Source organism: Kryptolebias marmoratus, linkage group LG22 (assembly GCF_001649575.2).
Source record: "Kryptolebias marmoratus isolate JLee-2015 linkage group LG22, ASM164957v2, whole genome shotgun sequence".
Lineage (NCBI taxonomy): Eukaryota > Metazoa > Chordata > Actinopteri > Cyprinodontiformes > Rivulidae > Kryptolebias > Kryptolebias marmoratus.
In genome coordinates, this window is record NC_051451.1 from 23,041,434 (window position 1) to 23,065,060 (window position 23,627).

A 23,627-nucleotide genomic window follows, 5' to 3' on the forward strand; every position below is an offset into this window, starting at 1 on the left:
GAGTATAAATGCCCACTTACTTGAAATTGTAGGTGTTGTGTCAGCTGGAGGACAAAAAAAAAAGCGAACAAGATATCAAATGTGATGACAAAGTGCTATTTTTCCCCCAAAGATGAATCACATTGTTTGGGTGATCAAACCCCCTTTTTTGTACAAGGTTAAATAAGAGAGAATTAATTCAGCTATTATTAAAATTCACAGCCAAGCAGGTTACAGATTGAAGCATCAGATGTATCTTTTAAGGTCAGTCATGTAATTATCATCATATGGCTGTGGGATTAAGATACGTTGGATAGTTCCTAAATTTTTATGTCCGAAAAGCCAGACTAGCTTCAATTGGTGGGTGATTCACACCCATGGTATTTAAGATTGTCCTCACTTTTCAGATCCCTCTAAAAAGTCTAAAATGAACCAAAAATGTCAGTGACTGTTAAATGAAGAAACAAATGCAGGTTTTGCAGTGAAGTAACTGACACGCCACTAAAACAAGAAGGACAGGGCATCTGTTAGTGTTCATACAGCTACAGTATGATACAAATATTTGACAGTTACTTGCTGTATGTTTATGACATTTTTAATGTAATGTTAAAATTGTGTGTTTAAAAGCAGATTGCACTAATTAAATTTGCACATATGTTATAATTGCCCTTTAATGATTCTTAATTGACGTGGTAGAGATAAGCTCTCAAACTGTAAAATGTAAATGCGTGTGTATGGTTGCAAAGCTGGTGATTAATTACTTGCCGTTAGGTGATAGTTGCTAAACTGTATTAGGCAGAAATGATCGGATTAACATGCCTTTAGGCATGTAGTCAGTCTTCTGATTTTTGCAAATAGTAACATGTCATCATACTTGATAACAGGATGTGTTTGTTGCCTGTATTTTCAAAGAATACACAAACAAGTTGTACAGGATGGTTGAAAGCCATCAGAAACTGTGGGCAGACAGAGGGCATAAATAACAGTTAGTGAAAAACATAGAAAATAAACTGGACTGCCCTCATGAATCATAAATACATGCACAATATTTGTACAAAACCACATCCCTTGAAAAATAAAAATTGGATAACTACTTTGCCTGCCTTCATAGATGCATATTTGAGAAATATATAAACATACATAAACAACAACAAAAAAAAGACATTGAGGCTTTAACTGTCAGACATAAAGTCAACTTATAAAGGCCCTTAAAATGCAACACCACCAACAGCTGTAAAACAAAGTTTCAAATCAATTTCTTTGATTCCCATCCAGTTATTTTACCTTTTTATTTTTAGGTGTCATTTACTGTATCCAGTGGTGTCTTTCTAAAAGTAATTCTTTAAAATTATAAAAATTTGTCCCCAATACTTTTGTTGAATTAGCCTTTAGGGAGCTCCATTTTAGGGAGCCAAATATGGTCACTTATGGGTCCAGAAAAAACAATATGATGGCAGTTGGATAGATTAAAAACTAAAGATGTGGCTCCTATGGCGTGTTTACTTCAGTTTAGCTTTATTTTCTGACCGCTTTAAACATAAATGTTTATGTTTGCCACAAATTCTTCTCAAAAACTTCTCCTATCTGCAATAGGTTTACAAAAAATATTGGGGTGACAATCCCAAAGTAATAAAACCCACCAAGAAAAAAAAAAAAATCAACCAACCTTCTACTCATTCCTAACGGATCAAGACAAATCAACCCTCAGATCAGTCTGTAAATGAATGCTTGTCTTAGATGTCTTGATATCAATAAGATTATTCTGTTCTTTTGGTTGCTCCCGTCTTCAGGGGTTGCCACAGCAAGTAAATGATTTGGCAATTGTTTTACACTTGATGTCCTTCCTGCCACAACCTGGGCTCAAACCCGCAACCTCAGGATTACAAGACCACAGCACTGACCACCGAGCCACCACAGCCTCTTTGATCTTAATACTTCTACTGGTTCTTTTCTTGTGAGGACCCCCCCTTACACACACACACACACACACACACACACACACACACACACACACACCTCCAGTACCTATTGACCTGACACCCAACAGCGCAAGGGAATATTTAATGGAGATTTTTATCTGTGCACAAAAGATCAAACATTGACTTAAACCTGCGCTTGTTATCGGTATTTCTGCAGGCTCCTCATGCTATGAGTCAGTTTCTCACCCCTGAAATTAAATTTAAGGTCGTCATTAAAAATCAATATGTTGCGCTGTTTGTTTACTGACTGTATGTAGCAAATCCCATTACAGGCTTGAACGCTAACTCAATCAAGTTAAAGAAAAATGTGATCGGGGTCCTCACATTCAAGAGAAGGTCTCACCAGTGGATGACACACAGCCATCAAACAGGAACACACACACAAAATAAATGTTGGTAATCTTTTTTTTTATTATTATTTGTTTGTTTTCTTGCTGACAAGTGATCCAGCTTGTTTAAAGAGCATAGTAAATTAATCTCTTTGCCAAAGAGTAAAAATGTGTTGAAAATAAGCAAAAGTTGAATGTAATGCTACATTTATTATGAGTCATTTTTTTTGCTATACACATATTTACATAGGGTTGTAAAATAACAGCATAATGTGAGGAAGCAGAAGTCATTTTTCTGCTTATTCTCCAGCATTTCAACAGACATGATCAATGTTGAAATAAATATAAACAATTTTTCTATCTTATTAAGGTGCCACTGTTTTTCTCAAGTGCTTTCGTCTCCTGGGAGATTTATTTTCTTCAGTTCAACCTCCGTTTGCAGGAAACCCACTTTTTCTTCTCTAGCATTATTTTAACCATGTCTATTGCATTGATTAGTTGGCAAAAATGCAAACCAGGCAAAAGGCGGAGTTGGACAATAATGTTTTTGCCTGTGTCTGTGTTTGCATATGCTTATGTGTCTGTTACCAAAACATCTTATGAACCACCGGAGGGAATTTATTGAAACTTGCACAAACTAGATATACATCTAGTTTACATTTGGATTTGAATCAATCCAAATCAAGATGGCCACCACAGCCAACAGACTTTGTAAAACACAAAAATAGCAGTAACTTTATTCAACCAGTTTTACAGAGATTGATGTAAAATTTGGTTGTAGTAGTAGCAGGGAGTCATTCACAATGTATACTCTGAGCTAAACCTTTTGCAATATTGCTTGAGCTGGAGCTTAACGTTATTTTCAAGGTTTCATCAAAATGACTTCAACTACAATAGTTTTCATCTAAAGAGGATCTTAGTTTAAAACTCTGGCATGAAAGGCAGCGGGTGGTGTGCATTCATTTAATGCTAGGCCTTTAATTATTTTAGAAGAAAGGAGATGATACTTGAAAACAACATGATGCCACTGATCATGGAATGATCAGTCTCTACTTCTCATGTCATGTGGGATTTGCAAATGTAGCCACCACTGAACAAAAACAGTAGAAAGAGAAGTATTTTATTTTAAGCCATCTGTGGCATATATCAACATGTCAGGCTTTGGCAATGAACTGGCTTCTCTTCTCTTTTTTTACCTTTTTTGTCAATATTCCATAGCTTAATTATGACAACGTTTCACTTGTGTTAAGTCATATTGATCACCAGTGGTGCTGCAGTGATTATTAAACAGTTTTTCTCTCCATTAGGAAAACAGTAGCAGGGGCTGACAACGTCAGAGCAAACACTGTTAATAGGGTGAACTCTTGAGACATTCAATTACCAACAGGAGAATCTCGTTCTGTGTGAGATTTAAAATAGTCTGAGTATACTTACTAACAATTTAGCTTGACTTTGTAGAGATTAATCAAAGACATCTGGGCAATTTAAAGTATTTTAAAGACCCGTAATGAGAGCTGCAGGCCAATCATTGTGACCTATGGAGAGGGTTTCTCAGGAAAGTGTGCAGGGATTACTTTGGCTGTGTTACCCCAATGAAAAGTACAATCCGGCATTACAGTGAGAGTTTGATGGAGGATTCTTATGCAGTGCAAAGGGATTAAACTGCTATGATTAATCCAGAATCCCTCAGGAAATTAAACAGATAAGTGGTGGGTTATAAGAATGCAGCTTACTTGAAAGGAAATCCATTTTCTGTGGCCTTGCACATAAACCCTGGTATTACTAGATTTGCAGCTCCTGCATGTACATGCAAAAATGGGGGGAGACATAGGCATAATGGTAAAATTAAAACTTCTTCCACCATTACAATACTAATTTGTTTCACACTATTTATTACTCAGTTGTATCATCCAATTTAATTTTTACCCATTGTATCTTCAGACTGGATCACTATAGGAACTTTAGTCAAAGCAGTTTATTTTGTCATTGACAATGAATTATGATTAGCTGTGGAAACCTTCCATTGTCCCTTTTATATTTACCTGTGTTAGAATATTCTGAGGTTTCCTAAAAGAGAGTTTAATGTCAGAAGCTAAAAAGAACATTTGAATGAATGAGGACAGAGAAGATAGCAGCACTGCACAATGTACTTCCACTCCCATATATTCCTTTTTTATATGATTTGACTTAAAGGAGGTTTATCTCTTCTTAATAGGTGGCATTAGCAGATGGGAATTCCTAAAATTTAATATAAAGCATAATATTTAATATCATAAATCTTCTATATCTCATGCTAAATACAAAATATGGACTATGTTGAATCAAATACTATGCTCTTACTGCACAAAGGTAAGCTTACAACTATTACACCATTCTGTTTTGTGCTTTTGAATGTGTTTTCAGACAAAGTCAATGTGATTGAAATAAAGATTGACCATAAATGTGTATATTATAGTTGTAATTGCATACTACTTTACAGAAACTTTGCTATAAAACTCTGTCTATTCTCACTTAAGAGCAATTTATCCTCTTGCTCAAGATTAATTTGAAGAATACTTTCTATTCAATCTTATTCTGTACTTTCCAGTAAAGGTGTATCCCTAAAAAGTCACCTGTCTCTCTGTTGTCTTGTCAGTTGATAGTTATTAGTACATTTACTGAGACAACACAGTGATCTATACAAAGTCGGGATTTGTCCTTTCCAGTTGTTGGGAAACAGTATCCTGATCAACAGCTGCTGAGCCTCAGTGTTAGCAGGAACTTATAGGACAGCTGGACGAGCGAGACCACTGCTGAAATGACAAGCCTTCATAAAGCTATTCACTAATGTGTGAACGAGAGACCTTTCACTAACTGATGCCTGTATTGTTTTCATCACAGGGGGACACAGGGGAGACTGGGCTTCCAGGAAACCCAGGACATGAGGTACGACACGGAATGACTATCTTGAAAACCTAAACTCTGTAATGTTGTTTTTCTTTTAAAGCTGGGATTAAATGGGCTCATATTTATTTATTTATATATAAAAATGCAGTATCTGTAAGATTTGAACTTGTTTGCAGAGGCAGTGAATAAGAGGTGGCTTGCTTGGTTAAGTGATTTATCAGATCTGTTTCTAACCCTTTTTGTCTGAGATGACTTTCTAACTGAACCAGAATAAATGAGCTACACCAACATAGAAAACAAAAACACATTAACCCAATAAACCTTGTTGGTGCAGTGTGGACTGTCCTGCTACAGAGACGCATGTTTCAATTCCAAGCGCTGGCATCTCTGGCCTGGCCTTTTGCCCCGCCGGACATAGTTGGCGGTCTTCCTGGTTGGGGGCCAGTAAGGAATCATGTCCTTGTCACTGCAGTAGCAACTTCTACTGGATGTTTGAGCTGTTTGTGCAGAAGGAGCCGGGGTCAAAGCATAAACAGGATTAAGCATGTTGATAAAGCATTCTGTTGCTGTGAGGAACAAACGACCTTACATAGATTCTAGGAATATTTTAAAAAGCTTTGTAAGTGGAGAGTAAAGAAGACAGTAGTATCTTCGAGTTAGGGATATGCTGATTTGTTTTTATGTAAGCCTTCAGTTTAACTTCTTTGAATTCTCATTGTTATTATTTTCAAGATTTTCTTGCTTTTCTTTTTCTTATCAATTATTCCCTTTCCAAATAACCATTTGCTGTAATGTCCATGCACATGGGCACCTTTTTATGTTTGTCCACCCCAGAAATCAGGAATGTAAAAATCTAATTGCCAAGTGCGTCTATGCTGCAGACATTGTGTACAGTTTTATAAAGAGGTCAGGTCTATAATAAAACCTGGCTGTTTAGGGTAATGAGATATGCTGAGCACTTGTTAAACAAAAGATCTGAGTTTAAACCCTCGTGAAAATACTACTACATTTTATTCCAATCGTGGCTAAATGCAGGTGTAAAACCAGATGTAGGCATTTACAAAAACTATTACATTTATTCCAAATTTAGCCCAGTTTTGGCTGAGACTTCTTTTGAACCTGTAAATGCTCACATGGGGTCTCACACACCTGCAAGCAATCTGAGCAGACGTCAGTGTAAAAGGGACTTAAACTCACATTTTTATGAACTTATGACTGTCTTGAGCTTCTAAATAGTGATGTTTTAAAGGTTTTTGTTGTTGTTGTTTTTTGCTTTTCTGTCTAATTTATAATCAAAAAGAGATGCACTATAATTTAAAAAAAAACTTTAGCTTTCTTTTTATCTGCAAACATGAATGCAGTTGTATTAGTTAGCAAGCACCAACTGGCATTGGTTAACAGTGAGAGTCAGATACAGAATTTAGTGATTATTATTTTATCACTTATTTTTTTAGTTTTGTAAAATTTTTAGTTTGCAACTAAAATTGTTAAACTATAATGAATAAAAAAACATTTTTTATAACATGTTGTTTTAGGTCACAAAATGGGACAAAAAAACCATCCCCACTTTACAAAATGTGGAGCAGCGGCTCCACTTGCTTCACTGATCAAGCGCTCATCTTATGAAATTGTGGGTCATGGGGTTGTTTAAAGGAATAAAAAAAATACACAAAAATACACAAAAAACAATTCTAGCATATAGTGTTTTTTTTCCAAGACACTAGAGACACTACTGTGGGAAGAAATTTCCACAGTGGCAGAAAATGGGATTATTCCTGGGTACGAAAGATGGTTTAATCCAGGATCTGTTTCCATGGAAGACACTGAGCTTACTGTGGGATGACATGTTTGCTCACAAACCTTGATATGTGGAATATGAAATAACTTTTAATGGTGCTGCTCTGTGCATTTGTGTTCCCTAAGATTAGCTTCAGAGTCCAGGGAAAAAAAAAAAAGCGGTTTTGTTATGCGACGGTGCACACACTGTTTTCAACAAGAGCAACAGCGGTAGTTTTAACACTGATGCTAATTTGCAGCACCATGCTGTGTAGTGCTTTGTGGGTGGGCTCAATTTATTGTCATTAAAGTTTATTTTGTCTTTTAGAGATAACCTTTCACACCTTTTCTTTTTTAATATTGTTATACTGTACATGCGTGAGTGTCTGTTAGTGATATATATTAGACTCTATTGGGAGCTATAATGCAAATAAATTCCAAAAGCTGTTGATATTATATGTGATGATGTGGTTGTCCTAAACACTCTAATACAGCAGGTCACTTGATCTTTACAGGCCAGCCGAGGTCAATGAAGTATACAAGTCATACTTCAATAACAGTTCTAACAAGTTCTAAAACATGTTGGCCAAAAATGTGGAACAAAGCTCCAGCAGGTAATTCATAGACTACACTTAACTTCATACATGTTACATTTTTGAAAAACTGCACAGAATGTAAAACATATATAAAAAAGTATGAACTTTTTAACAGGTCTTTTTTGACCTTTATCCTCTTTATAATCTTGTCATAGCAGGGGCAATTTAGATCAGAAGGCCAAAAAAAAATTATTGAGGGAATGTAAATACTGTTGTCTCCAGCAGACATTTGATGTCCTGGTGGTAGGAACAAACAGAATTTTCTGTATGACTGGTTTCAGGTACCCGTCATATCTCAAGTAGATCCAAGTGTGTTCTAGACTGCTATGTCCTTCTGCGGTGGAATTAATTGATGTGTGCAGTATGCAACCAGAAGCGGACATACTAATGGACTAAACTAATTTTTCAAATTACAGTGAGCCCTTCCATCCCATCCTAAGGTCATTCTTTATTGCAACCATTTATATCTGGCTGCTGTGATTATACTAATGTACAGGGGGTGCTTTAAAGTTTGTGGACCTCTTAAAATTCTCAATATTTTTACAGAAATATGACCTGAACAGTACCAGAATTTTTACACGTCATAAAAATATAAAAGGATTGTTCATTTAAACAAATTCTGAAAAAAGTGGTCACTTACTTACTTAGGAAAATACTCTATTACATATCTGTCTGTGTCAAAAGTAGGTAAATCTTTATAAACAGGAGGTAATAACAGGTAAAATCTGAGTCCAGTGTTTAATGGGATGACAATGTTGTGAGAAGCCAACTTTAATAAAAGAATCTTTACGACATGTTTGTGAGAGTAATAAGACGAACAAAAGATCATCCCAATGACTTTCAGAACAGAGCTGTTGAGTGTCGTCAGTGCTGAAAAGCCTGTTGGTGGGGTGTAAAAGCTCTCAAATGTTAATGTCCATGAGAAGCCTTTTCACAAAACAATACTGCAAGATGTGTCAGTTTTTAATCTGCCTTTGGTTGTCCATAAATCATCAATCATTGAGCCATTTCTGTTTTTAGTGTATTTTTGTGGTAATAATACAGTGGCACATTCTGGTCTGGCATAGTTACTGCAGCAATTTTAGTTGTTCTTAGTGTTTTTTTTATGTGGCAGAAGACATTTCTTGAAATGAGAATATTTTTAGAAACAAAGATGGTTTTGGAAAAATTGCATTTCAAAATAGACAAGGCCTTACATTCATTGTGACAACTGAAACATCACTCAAACAATGCTGTAACAACATCCCAGGAGTGGCTTTGTGTGTTAGCAAGGTAAAATAAAAGAACTTTTGGTTTGTAGAGAAAAAAAAGATACAAAACAAACCATGACATCCAATTTTACCATGTCTTGTGTCTTCTGATCTTGAAGACCTCTATCCACTAAGACACAGCTTAGTGAATAAATGTAGAGAAAAAAGAGTTGTATATATAGTATAGATTATGTGTTTTAGGAGGTGGGAAAAAGCAATTATAAAACACTTTGATGAACCTAACAAGGTCACACTGTGCAATATAAGTGCAGATCACTTACAAATCAATGCCCTCTGTGAAAAATGATAGTAGAAATATCATTTGACGGGATGCCTTGCCATCAGTGGCCAGACAGTCTGAAATATCTGTACATATTCTAGGAAAATATGTCAAAACATTGTTCTATAAACTAAATTTCAAAGAAAGAAAATCATGCAGCAACACTACTCTAAGCATGGTATTTTAATACAAAATGCAAAATTTAGGTTTATGTGTTGAGATGGTTGAGCCAAAAGTGCAAACAGTTTATGAAGATAAATCCACCATAAAGAGTTTAAAAGTTCCCTGCTAAATGATAGGCAAAAGTTCCTTCTTAATGTGCAGAACTGATGAACAGTAAATGAAAAACATTGATGCTGTATCTGCATACAGAGGTCACCCTGATAATTACAGAAAATATGCACACATTTTTACCATTCGGCGATAAGTAATATTGGATAAATTCCTAGATAGTGAAAGTTATAAACTTCTAGTACTTCTGTGAAAAACTTATATTTAAACATAATCATTTATAAGCCTTTTAGGGTTCACAAGCTTTCATGCACTGCTAAATGAATATTACTGTAAGAAGTCCTTGAAAATGTGTTCTTCCCATCTGACCAAAGTAGTGAGCTAAAGATTTTTTTTATGCAAATAAGTTAAATATTAACTATTGTTATTACATCTTATTCAGATTCATTTAGTCATGAAAAGGTAGCCCTTATATGTGTTGTTGAAATAAAAGTTTACTTTGTGTTGTTCCATTAGAGCACAATTTCATAAAATATACAAAAAGAAATGCAGTTGCTCAGTGTAAAATATCTTTATAACTATTTTCCTTGGGAACTGAGCAAACTATCCTCCTGCAGACTTTGGATCGGTGCTTTCTTCTAACACAGAAAAAGAGAGAGAAAAAAACTGGGTTAACCTTCCACCCATCAGCAACAACTCTAAAACTCCTACTCTGTGTTGTGTAGATGTGTCTTGTGCCACATAAACAGCTGTGCCCCACTCGTGCATGGACTATGGACCTCTTTAACCAGCAGTGAGAAGTTGGCAGGAGATCTTTAGGTCTTGAGGGTTGAAAAATTGGTGGTCAGAATGATTTGTCTTATTTGATGAGATTGCTGCAGTCAGTGAATGGCACTGAAAAGATGTTTACTTGCTCTGCAACATTGTGTTGGAGATGTCAACATCTGCAAGACGGGAAGGATCTTTTTGTAGTAAATTATTGAATTTTATAAAGGTTATTAGTGTTAAGAATCGATGCTGCATCTGCCTTTGCTGTGAATTGGTAATCTACAAACACACAACTTAGTATCAGAATATTTTGAGCAATCTAATGTGGGTTCTTGCGTGTGTGTGTGTGTTGTTGTTGGTGCTGTATCTATGCAGTTATGATGCATGGTTGGTTATAATTTTAATGCTTTGTCCTGTTTGTGGTGAAATTGGTTGTAGTTAGTCTTCATTGGCTTTTGCAACCACCTGTCATTTGTTGGTGGGTATTATCATCCCCAAAGTGTTTTCTAGAACTGTACAGAAGTCTGTCAGCGCTGGTTGAATATACACTATTTTCGACTCTGCAGAGAACGAGATTGTGCCAAATTACTCTGTCCAACCACATCTCAGGCTTTATTACTTTCACTTACTTGAGCTTTTAATGTTGTGGCTTATTAATGTAAGCAACCCTATAGTTGTACTCAATTATGTTATTTTGTAAAAATTTGAAGGGCCTCAATTCAGTAAACAAATGAACATTTCCAGAAAAAAATACTTAAAATGAGTTGTTAAAAAAGTTGAAAATAAATGCATAATTCAATAAATTCATAAAACAAATGGCAAATGTACCATTAAATAATTAAAATATAAATTTAGTTAAGTAAAAAACAAATATGGTATATATATATTTCACTATTTAAGTGATTTTCTTAGTAGTTCCTGTGCTGTAGGGCTTCATGAAATACTGTATTTTGCCACTGTGCCTCATCAGCATCCCCATCATCTGCATAAAAAGAGACAGATCAGCCCCAAATATAATAATGCTGGATCCGTTTACCCTCAGTGACACATCAGGTAGTTGGACACATCCTAACATTTGTTTAGATACGGTACTTAACTATCAATAAAATTTAGTTGTGTTAGCTTAAAATCAAGAAGATGAAGATGAAATCATTTGAGTTGTAAACACTTCCAAGAGTCAATGTTTAAACAGCAGCTGAAGTACATAAGAATCATCCTGGAGGGGGTGACAGCTATCTGCTGTGACTGAGCTGCTGGAGCAGATGGAGTTCTCCTCAGAGTTTCTCTTTGCAGCTCTGACAAGGTTTTCAGATTTCTCTGACATTTCACACTCACTTTATAAATACTGAAATGAAGCTAATAAAGTAGCCAAATTCCGTTCTTCTTCATTTTGATCAATGCACTATTTGGAAGAAATCTGTCTTGTCTTGTTGAACCACATGCTAGATGAGCTACAGTGAGAGTTTAAATTATTGAATTGTAATGCAATTCACGCAAAGTAGTCATTAAATATTTATATATTAAGATAACCTTTGTAAATATGTACAAATTACAAGAAATACACCAAAGCTGTAGCTTATAATGGCATATGTAATTAATTATGCATATAAAAATATGTATGCATGTATATTCAAATGGTACTAATGATACAATACATTTAAGTAATTATCACTGCCCTCTGCTGAAAGGCGAAGATTGAAGATTGGCAATAATGTTTTTTTCCCGTGTGTGTGTGTGTTTTGTGTGCCTGTTCATTTGCAAAATAGCTCATGAACCACTTGACAGATTTTAATGAAACTCATTGGATGTAAAACTACAAGTGATTCACTTTTGGAATCTGCCAAATTCAAGATGGCTGATACAGCCAGTTGACCAATATTGCTATAAAATTTGGTGAGGTTGTAAATCAACCCTGTTTGTCTTTTAGCAAAATATGTCATGAACCACTGAATGGATTTTATTAAAACTTGCAGAAAGTAATCATTGGGCATACATCTACAATAATTACCCTTTGGACTCAATCCAATTCAAGATGGCCACCACATCTAATCAAAATGATATCCATCTGTTTCGATCTAATAGCTTTCCTGCATTAAATAACAGAAACACAGATGAGTTATATTAGTATTTATTCTTCAGTGGCTTTAAGCATTTTGTTCTCCTAATCATTTCCTTTTAATGTACAATGAAGAAATCCACTGGCATCGCTGGTATTTCTAAAGAAATTATAAGTAGGTGAATAAGGGGTCAGCTCTGACAAGATGACAAGATTTTGTACTTGTTGATTTAATAGTTGTCTTTCTTATCAACCTCCATCAGTTTTCCTCCTGCATTAGCCTGAGAGGTACACTTCAGATAAAAGTAATTGCAAGTGAGCAGTAAACTAATTAAGGTAGAAGCAGGGGAAAATGGAATTGGCAGAGTTTAAATTCAAGCAGTAGTTTGTCCCCCCACAACCACCATGGGCCCTTTTGTTCCAACGTAAGTAGCTACTGAGATCTGAAAAAGCCAGCTGACGTCATGTGAACATTTGCATTTGAATGACATAATCACGTTTATTTACATGGAAATCTGAAGGAGAATCAGACCACCTAACTCGAAATTACCTCCAAACAAATCAAAGACCAACTTATTTGTAGTCATACCTTACACGGAGTATAATGGAAGCCTGTTAATATACACGACTCTTTGAATCTTGCACAGTCTTTGCTGATTGGTAGTGGTGCCTACAGTAATCAGTGGGAAACAGTTATTGAGCTCTTCACTCACCGCTTCAGCCAGGGATCCCCTTGAGTTGCTATCAGCGGTACATAAACACAAAACAGCTGGAAGCTCATTCACTGTGGAGAGACTGAAACAGTTTGTCACTTCAAACCAAGAAAAACTGCTTCTTCAAAATGAACAAAGTGATCCATTTGATTTTGTTGGGTAATTTGCTCATGTGCTTTTTAAGCACAGCCCTCTTTGAGAGGGAAAGAGTTCCCACCATGGATAGAAATAAAAAAGTGTGACAAGTTGTCACATTTGCAGATTTGGAGCAGGGATTCTGAAGGCAGTCCTGCTTCTCTTTGCCCAGTGTCTGAAAAGTAGAAAAACCAGAAACCTTAGTTATGCGATAACGTTCAGCCAGTGGTTACAAACACAGAAAGTAACTCTTTCATTTTTCACCAGTATGCTGCTACTACTTGAGTATAAGCAGGGTTCTGGGAATACAAATAGGTTCATACAGAGGAACATCATGTTTTGGAGCTCCAAGTATCTCTGGGTTGTTGATTTGTTTTCTTCTGTCACACTCAAATGACTCAACACCTGAACCCTCCAAGGATTTATTTTACTGTACTCAAAGCAGCATTTCTTCTCTCCAGCAATATAGATATATTCAATTCAGTTTATTTATATATAAAATATAACTCAGGTCACAATACAAAAGAACAGACAAACTAAAATCATAAATTCAATTCACATCAATCGCAGTGAACCAGAACAGCAAAGTTGGCATCTACCCAGGTGATGAACCAGTATATATATATATATATATATATATATATATATATATATATATATATATTTTTTAATAAAACTGGTCTCTTTTTGTCTAGAGCCAATTATGTAAACTCTGCTGAAGGATAATTTCATCAAGTCCTGAGTGTTTTTCATTTTTAAAGGTACAATTACTGTAAAATTCATTCAGTAGTCTAGGGTCATGAATCACAGCAGTTGAGCAGATAGTTCAATTAGGGATGTTTTATAATGCTTTGAAATAGTAAAAAACTGGCTTGTCAGATGTCCAGAACTTACATGATTCACAAACCACCCTGTTTTTGAAACAATCTATGACAAAACCTGTCAGCAATCAAGGACACGAAGATCCAGCATAAAGAGAGATCAAGAAAATGAAAGAAGCAAAGAGGCAATAACCATAATATAGCCCCAAAGCACATCAGGTAAAAGCTGTACATGACGAACTTGAGAAGGAAAGCAGACTAGAATAAACACATTTAACCTATCTCATGTGCAGTGTTTAAAATGAAGGTCTTAAATAGGGCTGGGTTGTACTAAAAACCTGCTGCACAAACTGGTCCCTGTTGAAGCTCTTTTTTATTTTAGGTCCCAGCTGGAGCATCACAGCATCACCAAGTGACATGCAAACTGTCTCTTACTCAAAATGTTTCATCCCTCCCCCAAAAAACTATAAATTCAACCAGTTTCCTGCTCCTCTTTAACTCTATTAGCTTTACATGGCAGCAGCAAGATCAATACTGTCTCCAGATTTAAAGAGGATGTGTGCTGAATTTATGCACAAGGCACAGCAATGGTAATTTAATTTATAATTTACATTTTTTGTACTTGCCATCATAACTTTATGTACCCAAACTAAATGTTTGTTGTTATTTTTTGTCCTGGAAACTGCTGAGCTGTCACACCTAATTACAGATTCTACAGAAAAATCTTTGAAACCAAAGCAGTAATGTTCAGGAGCACCTTCAAAGATGTCAATAATATTTTCATCAAAAGTTTAAATGTTTCCTTTCAAGGGTCACTTTTTGTGTATCAAACTTAGCATTTCAAAAATCTTTGCTGCAATAATTTTATCTGCAAGTAATGGAATTACAAGACTGAACTTTTTGTGAAAACAAACATAAGGAAAAATACTTAGCCTGTAATAAAAGCGCAATTTTATATGTTCAACTAATAAAGAACTGTAATGTTTTGTTAGATAAGATTTAATGAAATAAATCTGACTCTGAAACCTAACCAGTTCAGTCAAAGTGAATGCATTTTAATTTTCCAGTTTAAAACAATAACATTCAGTAAATTAAAATTCAGTGTTATTTTCCAGGAAGTGTTTGTTATCCTGGACAGTCCAGGAGATATTTCATTCACTTTATTAAACAACTACTCCTACTGAAGTCACTGCTGCTGTTTGTGATGTACAATAGTCTGTGGCTTTTGACTCCAAGGCTTTTCTTTTTAAAAATATACCCTCAATTTAATAACGTTGGAAAAGTCAAAATTCTACCAAAAAGATAGGGACTGGGGTCCAGATTAGAATTTAACTTTAATATAAAAATATTGATTTCAGGAATTGTTCATTTCTACCTTAGAATTGATTCCAAACACACATTTCTGCCATTAATCACAATCAATAATACACACTTTGTTATCCTTGCGATCATTCTTTCTGAGAACCTGTGGAAAGCCTCCCTTCCAAAGAAATTACAGCATAAATCAATCTGTGATGGACTGTTCATTATTAGTCTTTTCTGCAGCTTTGCTCTCTCTGCAATTTATTTGATTTCTTGACCTCACCCTTGTATGTGATTTAGATTAATATGATGGCTCGATGCTAAAATAAAAGACAGGATGTAGCCAGTCCCCATGGCTTATGAGTGAGCAGCGAGCAATACATGATTAATGGGTTAAAACTGGTTTCCCCTGCGTCTTTATAAATGAGTGGATGAAGCTGAGCCTCATTGACTAAATAATACTGCAGTAAGGATGTGTCCCCTTATCAGTTAATCACTTGCAATAATCAGCTCTAAGAGACTTAAAAAATCTCAGACATTCCCTGTAACAAAACAGCTGATGTTCTCTACTGTTGCAGAAGGAAATGATGTGTTATACAGTCTTGTCACGGTGTTAAGTAAATGTACTGCTGGTTGCCATATCGTTCAAGAGGAATTAAGAGATGAAGTTAGGAAAAAAAAGATCAAGTTAAACTGAAAGGAACAGTTCAGACCTTTTTAAAGTAGAGTATTGTGTGTTGAATCTGTGGTTGTTTGAGAAGCCAAAGTGTAAGCTTGGACACTGAAGAACTAAATAAAAACTCAAACTTTAATAAACTAAAAGCAGGCTTGGCAACAAAAGAAAGAAAACCACATAACAAAGAGAAAACCACGGACCAAAATTCAACTGCAAACCAGGCCACAGACTGAGCATTAAAAAGTCAGATTCAACAAGTGAAAATGAGACACCATGAGCTTTTTAAATGGGAGAGATGATTACTGGAACAAGACACAGGTGAGGTAATTAGGCAGATGAGTAAAACCTGAGCGGTGTTAAGAAAAAAAAATCTTCAGGAACAAGAGCTTCAGGAACAATTGGCAGTAACAAAGGGAGCAAACCAAAGTAAGTAAAACACATGAAACACAGGTAAAACGACAAAGCAACAAATAAAAAGAAAATCACTAAAACTAACACAAAATATAAACATCAAGACACTATGGAAATTCTATGAACAATAATTGTCTTACCAGTTGCAGATAGCTCAACCTCAGTTTGGAAAAATAAAGTTTAATTGGATTTCTCTTATTTTAAAACAGCTTCAAAGATTTCACAACACTTCATGTAAATGCTCATTTACAAAACTTTACATGCTGTCATTTTTTTCTTAAGTGGTCCAGCTGAAATATGATGATCTTCTCGACAGAAGTGTCTCAGGCTGCAGTAGAAATGTCCCAGGTATCTGCACTTGCAGATGATCATAGAATTTTTTTGTAAGTAACCATGCAATGCTAAACTCATGGTGATGTAAAGGTTTAAAGCAGAAACAGAGTTGTTAATGCTTTCTGCATCTTTTATGTATGTGATGTAGATTTCATCATCTTTACCTGTCCCCTAAGGTCCACCAGCCTGCTCTGCAGATGAGTTGGAGCAACCCAGATTTTTGTGACCTTGTTGACTGTGCATGCTGCAGTACATGCCTTTTCTATCGAAAATGGTGGTGCCAAAAATACAACAGACAAAAAAAGACTGCAAGTCAAAACAAAGAAGAAGAAGAAACCAAAGCAAATCAAAAGAAAAATAACAATATGAATGCTTTTTCTGAGGAAAAACTGTGTTAGGAGACTTGCTTCTATTATTATTTGGATAATGTATCACTCAAGGACCAGGTGGACACAAAACTGCATCTAATTTATGGTGAGAAATCACTTAAACTTAGTTTCAGCATCTTGTCTTTGGTAGTCAGTTAACAAATGGGCATATCATTGCCACTATGACCAAAGTGAAAACTGTAGACTTGTGAGTGGAATGGTGTGCTGCAGCTGAACTATGAACATGGATGCGAAAAATAAGGAACAACTATGTTTCTACCCTTTATAAAATAGCATTTTACCACTATGACATTTTTGAGACATTTTACCACTATGACATACTTGGATGGCATGAATCCCTTTTAGTCTTGGCCCAGCTCAAACCAGTCATTAGCTCATCAGTCCATTCAGAATTAAACAACTTTTTGAAGCCTAAATGAGATAACTATGACAGGTAAGATATTAACTGTTTAAAATGTTTTCACAAAACCCCACTTCTAAAAATCTTAACTTTAATATATATATATAGTTATATAACTGATTGCAAACTGCAAAAAAGCCATGCCTGCATTTCTGTTGTGAAAATAAACTTACTTAAACCTATTTACTGGGAGTACTCTTGAGGCAGACTATAGTACCTGAACCATCCTTTCACTGCAATTAGCTCATATTCCATTTTTAAAACTAGTATGTTATTTAAAGCTTGAGTTGACACCTGAGAAACTAAAATTCTGAGTATGAGCATGTGATGTAGTATCACTTTGCAGATACACCTCCTATGGGACAGGGGGAGTGCACACCATGTTATCTTGTGGGTAATTCAAGTTACACTGGTGGATACAAGATGTTCAGCCTTAGAGGGAAGTGTCAAAGAAAAAAGGAGTCAAGCAACACTGATAGAACATGATATCCTCTACACTAGAGGATCTCTGACAGTGTACTATGATATCCCCTCACAATGGAGCATTGTTTGATTTATTCAGTGTAATGGACATGCTAATTTCTTATTTTTTAAAGTCTCAGTGCCAGTATGATTAGTCTGCCACCATACAGAATGTGGTGGTGGGTCGCTGAGTAGATGGAAAGTCACAAAAGGCATTTCTTCCTGTAACCTCCCTGGCATTTGTAGGCTAGCACTCAAGATATCTGCATTACTTCCAGATCTTCTTTCACAGAGCTTTAAAGGTCTGTCATTCAGTGTAAATATATATTTTTTTTTTTTCAAAAAATAATCAGAGTATTCCGTATTCAGTAAATCTTCAGTTTTGCTGTAATTTAGTTTCTACCCAGTAGTGCAAACCTACATTTTCAGATGATAAAACTGTGTACAGTAACTGAAACCTGCAATAATTTTTCATCTTGTCAGACCAGGGCTCTGACCTGCTGTTGCTCTGCCTGGTAAAAGGTATAAGTAAACATAATTAGGCTGCATTTGTCCATCCTTACTTTCCTGGCTGTTTGTTTGCTTGCTTTAGTTGTCCTGTGCTGGGGAGTTGCCAGTGGTCCCACAGCTTCAGCAGTGACGATGCACAGTGCTGAATGTAATTAGCAGGCAAGTGTGCACAGCTCCCCACAGTGTTCTGACCTCGTGCTGCAGGAACAACTGCCTCACAGCCGAGTGCCAGTTGTTGTTTCTACACCTTTTCCTTTGTCATGCTACCCTGCAAATGCAACAAAATCCCTCAGGTTTCAACATAGGTTAATAAAATGTATCCAATCTCTAAGGTCTACAATTTGATTGTGAAGATAAATTTGACCTATAAGGAAAATAATATTTTTAGTGCTTGACTTAGACTAATTTAAACCATTTAGCTCACCATTTAAATTTTAGGGCTTTATTTTGTTTGACTTTTTTAAATTTAAAGACATTAGACTTTTCCTGTTTTAGAAAACATCAAAATGTGATTCAATTTTTTTAAAATCAGTTACAATACCACACAAGTTTATTCCTCTTTCTTTCTTTTTACTTTATACTCAGTTGCTCATACTCAATCTATAATGAGAAAGCTAAATTGTAAGAAGTCCAAGTCATATCTTTTATCAGAAATAGAATTCACTACTTATAAATAAAAGTTTTTATATTTGCATATCTTCTCAACTATGCATAGCAAATAAATACTGTCTTTGTCTTGAGTTATATAAGCCATTGTATGTCACTTTCAATGTTCGGGAGTGTCAGTCATCTCTCTGATCAAAATTAACATAAACCGTGATAAAGGCAGCCTCATGTTTAACACATTTCCTCCCACCTTCATACAGAAACCCTATAATGGCTGCGGTGCCAGAAAACAGTCAACAATTGAGCTGTATGTACTTTCTTCCCACAAAAACAAGAATCTAAAATAGGTTTTAACATTCAGAATTTAAATACATATTCTCACTCATTATGATGTTTAATATTTAATGGAAACAAATTACTCTAAAATGAACTGTTTCTTTTGTTTTTAATAAAGCAGCATCTTAAGAAATTAGGACAAGTGCAGATAAATTTACTGCATATTTTTTTCTGAATACTTCCTGCATTTTGTTTTCCTCAGCCAGCAAAACTTGTCAGTGTTGTACCTTTTTTGCTCAGCCTGTGTGTCGAAAGTGATGGCTTAATTTTAATTGGTCTGATTGTCCTAATCTACATTGTAACAGACAAGTTGAGATTTTGTGCTGTCATACAGTACTTATCATCTGCATAGGTCTTGTCACTGACAACACAGTTGACAACTGCCTTGCTGAATGATGTAATTAAAGTGTTTACCAGCAGAAATCGTTTAGCGGCACACATATTTGCTGCAGCGGTTTTTGAGCCTGACTGTAAAACGGGGTGAGCTGCTGGTAACAGAGTGACTTGTTGTCTGACTGAGCTTCTCTGACCTGAATTTCTGATCAGGACATGTTTTGCCGCTGGAAGAAAAACTCATCATCTTTTCAAAGTTTATAACAGTTGCATTATTTAGTTTGTTTTATGGCCATTCTCTGTCAGCTTTTTTGTAAACATATTGTGTCCACAGTCTGGAGGCAGAGAGCATGCTGGGAAAGATGAGTTTGTGTTACAGCCATTATGTGAAGCGTACCCTAAATATGTATGACTACAAAAGGACTAGACATTAATGCTTTGATAGAAATGAATAATTTGGAGTTATTTTATACATTTATAGAAATTGCTGAGCATTTATTCTATGTATTTTTAATGTATGTTTTACAATTGTTAGATTTTATGCAAGTCACTTGGGATTTTTGTAAATAAATTATAATCTTTATGCCTTCAACTTTACTCATTTCACTTCAAGCCACATAAGAATACAAACGAATATTGCAAGTACAAAATGAAACCAGTTAAATTAATATTTACCACAAAGATGCAGTAAAACATGGTGAACCTCCAAATTACATGGTTGGATTTGCTGTAGATATGCAGCGTTTGTTTACCAGGCATGTATAGTTTCTGGTAAACCTATGAAAAGGTTCATTAACAATTTAGTCTTGTGTCAAATTACTGTGCAGTAGTTGTGAGTTTAAATTTGCTCTGGTTGTGACTGGCAAAGATAGGAACACAACACTTGGGTGCGTAGACACCAGAACAATGGAGCAAGTGGAGCAAGTTCAGTCCAGTTCAGTCAGTGACACACTCTGATATCCAGAGAGCATTCAGCTGTCATTGTGAGGAGAAAATAAGTGATGTTTTTACGTGTTAAAACTGTCGTGCATCCCTTTCTGACTAAACAGAACTGAGTTCAAAACTGTGCAATACCATGGTATTCAGGAGTAGATTATAGCCATGGGTTCATAAAAATTGTAGTTATTTACTTTTTGTTGTTCTGATGCCTGCCCAGAGCACATGCAGGTGTGTGAGACCCTGTGGGCATTTATAGATTGAAAAGATAGGGCTTAAATCAAACTAAAGTTGGCCTAAAAGTCAAAGTACTGTTAATGTTTGTATCTGGTTATACATTTGTATTTATCCATAAGGTGGTTTAAAATAAAAGCAGAAAAGATTAAAAAGAAATTTCTAGCAGGCTTTGAACTCAGGTCCTAAGTACAAGCACATTGTATGTTTCACCACACCAAACAGCTACCTGCTTAGTTGGTGAACCAGTAATCATATTTGTATATTGTTAATTGTGCTTCACTATCTATGGCATAATCGGGCAATTATTCTTGGGTTTACATGCTTATTTCTAATAAGTGTGCTGTTCTTGGAGCTACAATAGTGGACGCAGCTTACTAGACATATACAGAAACACATATTTACCCAGCGGGACATCTCACATAAGCTTAGTGGTAGCCCACAAGCTTGGAACGTTTCACCTGCCTAAAGCAACATGTCTATTTTATCACATTATAAAATACAGATTTACACGTTATCACTTTTGATCACTAATATGACAGATCTAACAAAAAGAGACTCTAGTACATTTTATTTTCTTTACAATCTAAACTGCAAATCACAGCAGTTACATCAACTAAGAACATAAAACAGATGAAATTATGTTTGAATCTAGGATATATTTTTGGAAACACATTTTAACAAGGCAACCACAAGTTATAAACAAATAAAAAAAAATGTGCTATATAGACGGAAAAAGGTGATGATCGGTCAGTCAGTAGGAAAAGGGTGTAATTTGTCTTGCCTTGGGCAAAATAGTGAACCTTCAATTTGCTCCAACATACTGTATGCTCATTGGTGTGTTATTGGAAAAAGAGTGTTAAACACAGTGTTTAACTTATATAAGGTAATATGGCACTATATTAATGATCTAATTTTTTATCAGCAAAAATGTTTTTCATTACATGTCAATCACTGATCTGTTGACAGAAATGATTGTTTTTCTCTTTTTATTGCGATAACAAGACATGATTAATGTTATGCCAAAATTTATGACATAAAAAGCACAAATGAGAAGCCTATTCACATTATTACATAATTTGAAGTTATTTGCATCCTTTGTTATTCTTCACTTCTGCCTCAGCTCTGGTAATACGCGTAAGGGAAATTTTCTTCTGGATCTGTGTCACACCAGCCTCGGAAAGTAATTTGACTATTGATTAAAAAAAAAAAAAAAGCTTTTAGAGGCTGCTCTGTTCCTGGCAGTGTCAGTGGGCTGAAGGACCACATTAATTTATATAATATGAGAAAATCATTTTATAGTTCTTTCATTGGTTCTGCAACTTAAAAAAACTGTTATTGTGTAGAAATCATTACCATACAAGCAGTTATTTTATACCAGGCTTCTGTTTTCCGATAGCAATATTTAAGACAAGGCTTGCTGGAAACAGGCAATGAATTAGTTGCGTCTCTGGTAGCAAGACTTAATGTGATAAGATTAGGTAATCATCCTCTGCAGATATATAATTCACTATTAATAGGCTATCTGACTCTAAATTTAACCATGACAAATTATTGGATTTCTGAGTCATTTTACAGGCGGCTCACACTCTCCATCTCTCCCTTTTCCCTCCCTAACTTACTTTAAAGTGTTGCTGCCAGTGGCCCAAATGTGTCACACCTAACAAGGCTTGCTGCAAATTTAGCCTGTCAATATGTGTCAGACCTCATTCATCAGCTATAACTCTTCATCTGAGCTGTCCTTCGACTTTCACATTTCACCACCGAGAGGCTTGACTTCTCCCTGAGCCCGCATAGTTCAATCCCACCCTGAGGTTCTCCGCTTCAAGGTTCAAAAGCAATGACAACCAGTGTCCTTGCTCAACCAAAGAGCAGTGAGGGAAACCAGGGGGGGGGGGGAAGGGTGATTATGGGGGGGAAAGGGGGTAGACACAGCATAAACCAGCTGACTGGGAAACTCACAGCAGAATTTTCTGGCATGCAATGTCATGTGATTGACATTACCTGATGTTTTGACAGACTGGTTGAGAATTTTACACTTGCATGGAATTTTCTTCTGAATGCCAACATACTGACATACAGATATACATGCTGTTTTAAAACCTTTTTTAGGGGACCATTATTATCACTAAAAGAAAACAAATATCAATGAGTGTACACCTTTTTTTTTCAGGGTCTGAACGGTGACTCAGGACCTATTGGTCCAGTTGGTCCCAATGGAACCAAAGTGAGTCATTCTGCCATACAGATCAGGTTTAACTTTGTTTTTTGTTTGTTTGTGAGTTTAACTTTTTTTATTAATTTTTTTTAATTCATCATCTTTGCATACATGCCATTTCATTGCAGTATTTGTTGAATTCCAACACAAGCGCACCTCAATCTACTTAATGGGTTACTGATTAGGTGATCACCTCAGCCAAACTTTATATAACAAGAAAAAGTTAAAAAAATAAAAATAAACACTGTGGTCATCATTAACCTCTTGCAATTGAATCGGATGGATGGCAAAAACAGTGCTTGTAGTAACTTAAAACCAATTGGAAAAAAATAAAATTACAAAAATAATTGGCCATGCCTAAAAAGTTGTAAAGAAAAGGGATACAGTGAGCATCAGGTTTTCTGTGGGTTCAGGTGTGGATAAAGGACCGTCAGATCAAGATCACACCATGGGCCACTCAATTCACAACGATGACTTCATCAAATCGATCACCCACACATTGCCATACCTTCAGATGTTAAAAGATAAACTAAACTTATCCAAAAGAAGTCATACTAAGTCACCCTAAAGGTACACTGAGGAAGATATAAGATAGATACTAAGATATAATAAACTGATAATACACTAACATAAACTAAACTAGGATTTGAAAACCTCAGCTGAACAGATCAGAAATCTTGCT

General features: G+C 35.6%; 1 protein-coding gene across 5 annotated transcripts in view; it reads left to right on the forward strand.

The window, feature by feature from the left end:
* LOC108234093 (collagen alpha-1(XIX) chain) overlaps window positions 1–23,627 on the forward strand; it is a 116,312-nt gene that overhangs the window by 13,463 nt on the left and 79,222 nt on the right. For 4 of the 5 annotated variants that reach the window (XR_005232659.1, XM_017413010.3, XM_037973609.1 and 1 more), the window contains exons 9-10: window positions 5,168–5,212; window positions 22,901–22,954. Coding sequence is in view for 4 of the 5 variants with exons in the window: in XM_017413010.3 (XP_017268499.1) it covers window positions 5,168–5,212; window positions 22,901–22,954 (99 nt within the window). In the remaining variant the exon portion in view is untranslated. The remainder of the gene's footprint in view (window positions 1–5,167; window positions 5,213–22,900; window positions 22,955–23,627) is intronic. The other variant, XM_037973608.1, reaches the window with a different exon arrangement.